At 37.0% G+C, this 7500-nt stretch overlaps 1 protein-coding gene across 1 annotated transcript in view; it reads right to left on the reverse strand.

The window, feature by feature from the left end:
- The window catches only part of LOC123513649 (spastin-like), a 38448-nt gene that overhangs the window by 11678 nt on the left and 19270 nt on the right, over positions 1-7500 (reverse strand). Inside the window, 2 exon segments of the mRNA XM_045270937.1 lie at positions 1572-1814; positions 4370-4537. Of these exon segments, the coding sequence (XP_045126872.1) occupies positions 1572-1814; positions 4370-4537 (411 nt within the window).

The following is a 7500-nucleotide window of genomic DNA, read 5'->3' on the forward strand; positions in this document are numbered from 1 at the left end:
GAGCGAGTGCAAGGTGTGCGGCGGCTCATCTCAGTGCCATGCAGAACACCCCAACACTCACCACACTCACCACTCGCTAACCTCTTCACTGTTTCACCAGATCTTCACCAGCTACAATTTACCAACACTTGCAAATTGTACAGTGACATCTTGCAATGTAACCAAACAGGATGATAAAAAGTAGGTATTCTTTTCATTAATTACAAGAAAATAACTCTAATCCTCAAAATATAATGTTACTTCAATTATTAAAAGCAATTATTCTGAAATATTTAAGCATCATAGCTCCACTGTATCAAAAACATGCTCTAGTTGCTGTTACATACATCTTTCAATCTCTCCAGCGCCATGACGTGTTCCCGTATTCATTTTGGTTACTATTTGGTAACTATACAGCTTCAGAAACTCATGTGGGGGGATTAAAATAGTAGACTGTGGCCATTCATCTTCTGACCTCCACCAATCCTTCCTTATGTCAATAAAATGGTCTAATCCACATTTTTATATTCATTTTGGTTACTATTTAGAGATTTCATACAGCTTCAAAAACTCATGTGGGGGATTAAAATAGTGAGGACTGTGACCATTAATCTTCTGACCTCCATAGACCATTGCTAATGTCAATAAAATGGTCTAATCATACACAAATCTCAAGATAAAAATATATCCTGGTACTGAAGGAGTTAAGGATGTTTTTAAGGTTCTGGTGACAGATTAACAAGACTTCTATATTAACAGCATGAGACACAACTCTGGAGAACCTGGCTAATCACATCAGTGGCCTTTGAAATTGAAAAGAGACGTGGCGATAAGAGTAAAGCGTTTCAGAATATAACAATACGTATTTAAACAGCAAACACACAAGAATCAGTGAAGAGGTTAACTGAGGAGAGAAAGATACCCAAACAAGGCTACAGGCAACCCCACACCCTCTCCCAGTCCTTGCAGAAGCGCAAATGCCGTGCCCCGCCTTGCAAAATGACGGGGAAGGATGCTGTGAGAGAGAAACGTAAGGGAAGGCTTTGCAATGCCACCCTCTTCTGCTGCTGCTGCACTTGGCCATCATTCCATTGTTAGCTTGTTGTTAGAAGTGCAAAGTTTCCCAGCCAGCCAGCCAGCCACCTATCCCAGCCAGTAGGAGTAGTAGTAGGACCAGTAGTAGTAGGAGTAGAAGTAGCAGTAGTAGAAGTAGCAGTAGTAGGAGTAGGAGTAGGAGTAGGAGTAGGAGTAGTAGGAGTAGGAGTAGGAGTAGAAGTAGAAGGGAGAAGGAAAATAGAGAGAGAGAGAGAGAGAGAGAGAGAGAGAGAGAGAGAGAGAGAGAGAGAGAGAGAGAGAGAGAGAGAGAGAGAGAGAGAGAAAAAATACAGACAAAATAAAAAACAAAAAAGGAAGACAAAAAACAAGAAGAAAAGAAAGAAAAATTATGATAGAAAAAACACAAAAACAGACAAAAATACAGAAAAAAGAATGAAGGACAGGAAAAACAGACAGACAGACAGACAGAAAGAGAGAGAGAGTAGCCACACCATCACCACCACCACCACCACTAGAGTCACCACCAAACAATCTACCTTCCGGAGGCTTGGCTTGGTGACGTCGATCATGTCGCCCGCCCACCTCCTCCCCCATCACCTGCGGAGCCACCCTAGCACGGGGCCGGTGGGTGGGGGCAGACGGCAGCCCTCCCCGGGTCCCCACGATGGCCCGGCGGGGGGAGTGGGTTTTGCGGGAGGATGGGGAGGCAGGGGGGGTGAAGGAGGTGAGGGTGATGGGAGGGGTGTCCAGCTCCAGGCGATGAAGATGTACCACCGACTCTATAAACAGACACATGCGCACACACGTACACACGAGGGGTCTAAAAAGGTGCAAGTGTGTGTGTGTGTGTGTGTGTGTGTGTGTGTGTGTGTGTGTGTGTGTGTGTGTGTGTGTGTGTGTGTGTGTGTGTGTGTGTGTGTGTGTTTTGGGTGCAGTGCGTAGGAGTGTATACGTGCACACACACACACACACACACACACACACACACACACACACACCTAACAAATATACACAAAATTAACTAATGCATTCCTATCTTATTCCTAGCACGTTAAGCCTTTCTCACTCATTCCTAATCTTTCACCTACATTCCTGACACATAAACTATATACTCCTAGCACATTCCTTCACACACACACACACACACACTAAAAGCACATTAGCACACTAACAACACACTGACAGTAACCAATCTAGAACAGTGCTTACAAAAATCCTAATAATTATGCTTCTATTCTGTAAAAAGGACATTGAATACTGTGTGTGTGTGTGTGTGTGTGTGTGTGTGTGTGTGTGTAAAAGTAAATATATATGTGAAAATTGTAAAAAAAAATCCTGTAAATTGATGCAAAAAACTGATGTAGCGTAATTGACTCACTGGAAAATCTGAAGGAAATTAGGAAATGTGAGAAATAATAACCATAAAATATAAACAAAGAAGAATTCAACCTTGACGAAACTAAACTGAAATAAAAAGAAAAAATGTGAAGGAACTAAATGAAGGAAATACGAAAAATAAATAAAAAAAAAAGGATAAAAAACACAAGAAAAAAACAGAAAAAATAAAATCAATAATAAAAAAAATGGATGCAGTAAATGAAAAAAAAGAAAAGAAAAAAGAAAATGAAAAAACAAAACAATAATGGATTTGATCTAAACTGAAAAAAAAAAAACTTAAAAATATGAGAAGAAACTTAAACAAACCATCTTTTGATCAATTTGTGACATTAAGTGCTCTAATATGTAAAGAAATCAATACAAACAAAAAGATAACTGTGTGTATAGACCTAATAAGCAATGTGTCTATCAATTCACATTATCCATCTATCTATCTAGCATCTATTCACATCTCTATCTATCTATCTATCAACATCTTCATTTATTAATCTATCTTTCTATCCATTTATCTATTTATCTATCTTTCTATCTATTTATCTATCTATCAATATTTCTACCTATTTATCTATCTATCTATCTATCAATCAACATCTATATCTATCCATCCAGATCTCTATTCATTTATCTATTTTGTTATCTATCCACCTACTCACACCTCATCCTATCTACCAATGAAATTAGTCTACTTACTCCCTATACACACACACACCTGTGCACGTCAATGAAAGGAAAGGCAGGTAATTAGACAGGAGGGAACATGACAGATGTGGAGAGGTGTACACAAGTCAACTATGGACAGGTAACCCAATGACACTGACAACTGACAGGTAAAAATCATAACGAGCTAAAAAGAATTGGTTACTGAAAAGGTGAACTGGATAGTGTGAAGGTATTAAGAGGTCAAACAACAAGTGGTGAATCAACAGGTAAATTGTCAACAGGTAGATAATTAACAGGTAGAAGATTAAGATTATCCAGCCACTGAATGTTCCTGTTGACCAGAGCAATAATTAAGGTTTTAAATTATGTAAACTGATAAGGGATGATAATAATAATAATAATAATAATAATAATAATAATAATAATAATAATAATAATAATAATAATAATAATAATAATGTGCAGTGAATGAAGGATATCAGCTGCTTCTTATCCTTAATTGAAGGAAAATGAACAAATAACTAAGAAATAAATAAATAACTAAAGATATTTCCTCAGTTTTGGGTTTGTGTGTAAAGTTTTCAATGCCTTAGGGAAATCATTGTTTTGAGATATTCTCGTTCAATGTCATTCATAATTGAAATAAAAAAAATAATACTACGAAAAAATTTATGTTGATAGCTTTAAGGTCATTCAAAGTTCACCATGCCGATTGAAAATAAATAGATAGATAGATAGATAGATAAAGTTATTAATGGGACTTTTAAAATATTTCCCATAGTGTCCAGGCTGAAGGAAACAAAACATCAAAGAAATACGTGATTGTCGATTGAAAATAGATAGATAGATAGATAGACAGGTAGATAGATAGGTAGATAGAGTTATTAATGGGACTTTTTAAATATTTTCCGCAGTGTCCAGGCTGAAGGAAACAAAAACACTAAGGAAACACGTGATAAATTTTGAAACGTGGGGTGAAACGGCAGATAAGGAGGTGGAATAGCGATTAAAATATATAGATCAATAAATAAAGTGATAAAATTTTGAAACGTGGAAGTAAAAAAAAAAAAAAAAAAAAAAAAAAAAAAAAAAAAAAAAAAAAAAAAAGGGCAGATCAAGACGAGAAATAGGAGATGAAAACAACACAAAATAAATAAATAAGTGATCATAATGACAGCGAGGAAATACAAACACACAAACACCAACAAACACCAAACAAGCAAGCACAAACACAACACCAAACACTCCTCTTCCTCCTCCTCCTCTTTACCCTCACCCAGCATATCCAATCTCTCTTTAGCCATGAGTAAGTTAGTCCTCATCTTTTCCTGTAGTCTCTGAGCCCTCTCGTACGCTTCGCCGCGGCCCACACACTCCACCGCGATGCCTGCCTCCAGCTCCGCGATGCCCCGCCGGTACAGGTCCATCGCTGCCTCCTTGTTGCCTGCAGGAGAGAGAAGGATGCGTCAGGGGAGAGAGAGAGGGACTGCAGTGGATATGTTAAGGAGAGGAGAGGATGGAAGGAAGAGAATTGAGAGGAGAGGAGAGGAGAGGAAAGGAGAGGAGAGGAAAGGAAGGAAGGAAGGAAGGAAGGAAAGAAAGGGAGAGGAGGAGAGGAGAGGAGAGGAGGGGAGAGGAGAGGAAAGGAAGGAAGGAAGGAAGAGAAAGAAAGGGAGAGGAGAGGAGAGGAAAGGAAGAATGAAAGAAAAAAATAATGAGAGAGAGAGAGAGAGAGAGAGAGGGCGGACTTCCAACTCTACTTTTAACATCCTACAGGAAATAACTACGATTTTCAAGAGGGCGAGAGCGGTGTCACGATTCTAGCAGACAGACACACCACCACCACCACGCGAGAGGCAAGACTAGGGGGAAAACAGACTAATGAGGCGCGTGGCCCTTGAAAACCCTCCTTATGATAGAACAATACACCAATACAGGCCAAGGTCACGTGGTCTGAAGATAGGAATGCTGGGAGAGGAGGAAGGAAAGCGCCTGATTCAGAAACGCTTCCCTCTCTCTCACCGCGACCATTTACAAAGACCACAGAGACGATTAGCCGAGTTGTAAAGAGTATTTGTCCTGTTGATAATGCACAAAATTTGTTAACATGTCACTAGAATTACAGAAACACCCTTAAAAACCCGTGTCACTTCAATTAGAGCCAAAAACTTGTTAATATGTCACTAGAATTACAGAAACACCCTTAAAAACCAGTGTCACTTCAACTAGAGCCAAAAACTTGTTAACATGTCACTAGAATCATAGAAACACCCTTAAAAACCCGTGTCACATCAACTAGAGCCCTTTGATAATGCAGAAAACTTGCTAACATGTGTCACTAGAATCACAGATACACTCTTAAAAACCAGTGTCACTTCAACTAGAGCCAAAAACTTGTTAACATGTCACTAGAATCACAGAAACACCCTTAAAAACCCGTGTCACTTCACCTAGAGCCCTTTGATAATGCAGAAAACTTGTTAACATGTCACTAGAATTACAGAAACACCCTTAAAAACCCGTGTCACTTCAACTAGAGCCAAAAACTTGTTAATATGTCACTAGAATTACAGAAACACCCTTAAAAACCCGTGTCACATCAACTAGACCCCTTTGATAATGCAGAAAACTTGCTAACATGTGTCACTAGAATCACAGAAACACCCTTAAAAACCCATGTCACTTCAACTAGAGCCCTTGGAAAATAGTGAAGCTGCTGTGAGGTGCGGAAATGTTTCAGAGTTTGGGCCAAAACGTGAAAAGAAAATAAGAGAGAGGAACTGATAGAGGGATGAATGTGTGAGAGTGGTCATGTTAAGATGTTGATAAAGAATGATAGAATGAAAGAAGTGAGTGATGAAAAGTGGATAAATAAAAAAAAAAAAAAGATACGAGGGAATAAGAATAAAGAAGCGTGAATGGGAAGACAGCGAATGAGAATAGAATGAATATGAATAACGAAGAGAGAAAAAAAAGGGGGATAAATGAGTCAATCAGACATTTATAAAAGAAAACGAGAAAGAGAGTATTAAGTGAGAGAAAACCAGTAAATAAGAAAAATAATGAGTAAATGAACAAAAAATTAGAGAACGAGAGAGAAAAAAGAGAGGAAGAAAATAACTAAAGAAATGGGAGAACAACCAGAAATTATAAGAGAAAACGAGAAAAAAATATTAAATGAGACAAAATTACTAATAAATAAGAAAAATAATGAGCAAATTAACAAAAAATTACTGAACGAGAGAAAACAAAAGTGAGAGAAAGAAAAGAACAAGAGAAATGAGAAGACAAGACAACAAAGACACAAAGAAGACGAATAAAATAAAACGAGTAGAAAGAAGAACCAGAGAACAAGAGAAAGAGAGAGAGAAAAAAAAAGTGAGCGAAGAGAAGAATTAGAGAAATGAGAAAATAAGTGAGAGACAAAAATGAGAAAACGAAGACGAATAAAGTAAATAGGATAAGAAAAAAAGTAAAATAGGAGGAGAATTAATGAAAAAAGAAGGAGAAAGGGAGAGAAAATAACAAAATAGAGACGAATAACGTAAATGAGATAAAACAGTCAAGAAGGAAGAGAATTAATGAAAAGAACGAGAAAGGGAAAGAAAAATGAGAAAACGAAGATGAAAACAATAAATAAGACAAGAACAGTGAAGGAGAAAAAAAAAAAAACAGTGAAAAGAACTAGAGAACAAAAAATAAATAAATAAATAAACGAAGAACAACACAAAAATTATTGAAAAAAAAACAGAAGAGACAAGAAAACATTAAAAAAGCAGAAATAAAAAAAACAAACGACGTAAAATATATAAAAAAAGAAAAGATGAACAAGCAAAAAAATAATATATAGACGAAGAAAAATGATATAAAAACAAGAAACACAAGATGAATAAGCTAAAAATAAATAAATAAAGGAAAAACAAGACACAAATGATAGAAAAAAACAGAAAAGACAAGAAAACAAGATGAATAAGCTAAAAAAAATAAATAAACGAAGAAAAAAAAAACAAAAAAAACAAAAAACAAGATCAGTAAAATGAATAAATAAATGAAGAACAAGACAAAAATTATAGAAAAACAAAACAAAAAGCAATAAAAGAATATGAACAAGGTGAGTACCGTGAGTAAGGCAGCTTAATCAGGACCGAGGATGATGGGTAATTTCACAGCTGCCTTTACTGACGGCACCGTTGCAAACACGGACTTGCCAAACACGACCGCCGGAACTAAGAGGACCTTTGAAAAATACTGTTTACCATCTGAGAGAGAGAGAGAGAGAGAGAGAGAGAGAGAGAGAGAGACAATGGTAATATCTTCCAAGGTTAAGATGAATATTAGTGGTGGTGGTGGTGGTGATGATGATGATTACAACAAAATACAAGAAGAAGAAGAAGAAGAAGAAGAAGG

The sequence above is a fragment of the Portunus trituberculatus genome, chromosome 36, assembly GCF_017591435.1.
Source record: "Portunus trituberculatus isolate SZX2019 chromosome 36, ASM1759143v1, whole genome shotgun sequence".
Lineage (NCBI taxonomy): Eukaryota > Metazoa > Arthropoda > Malacostraca > Decapoda > Portunidae > Portunus > Portunus trituberculatus.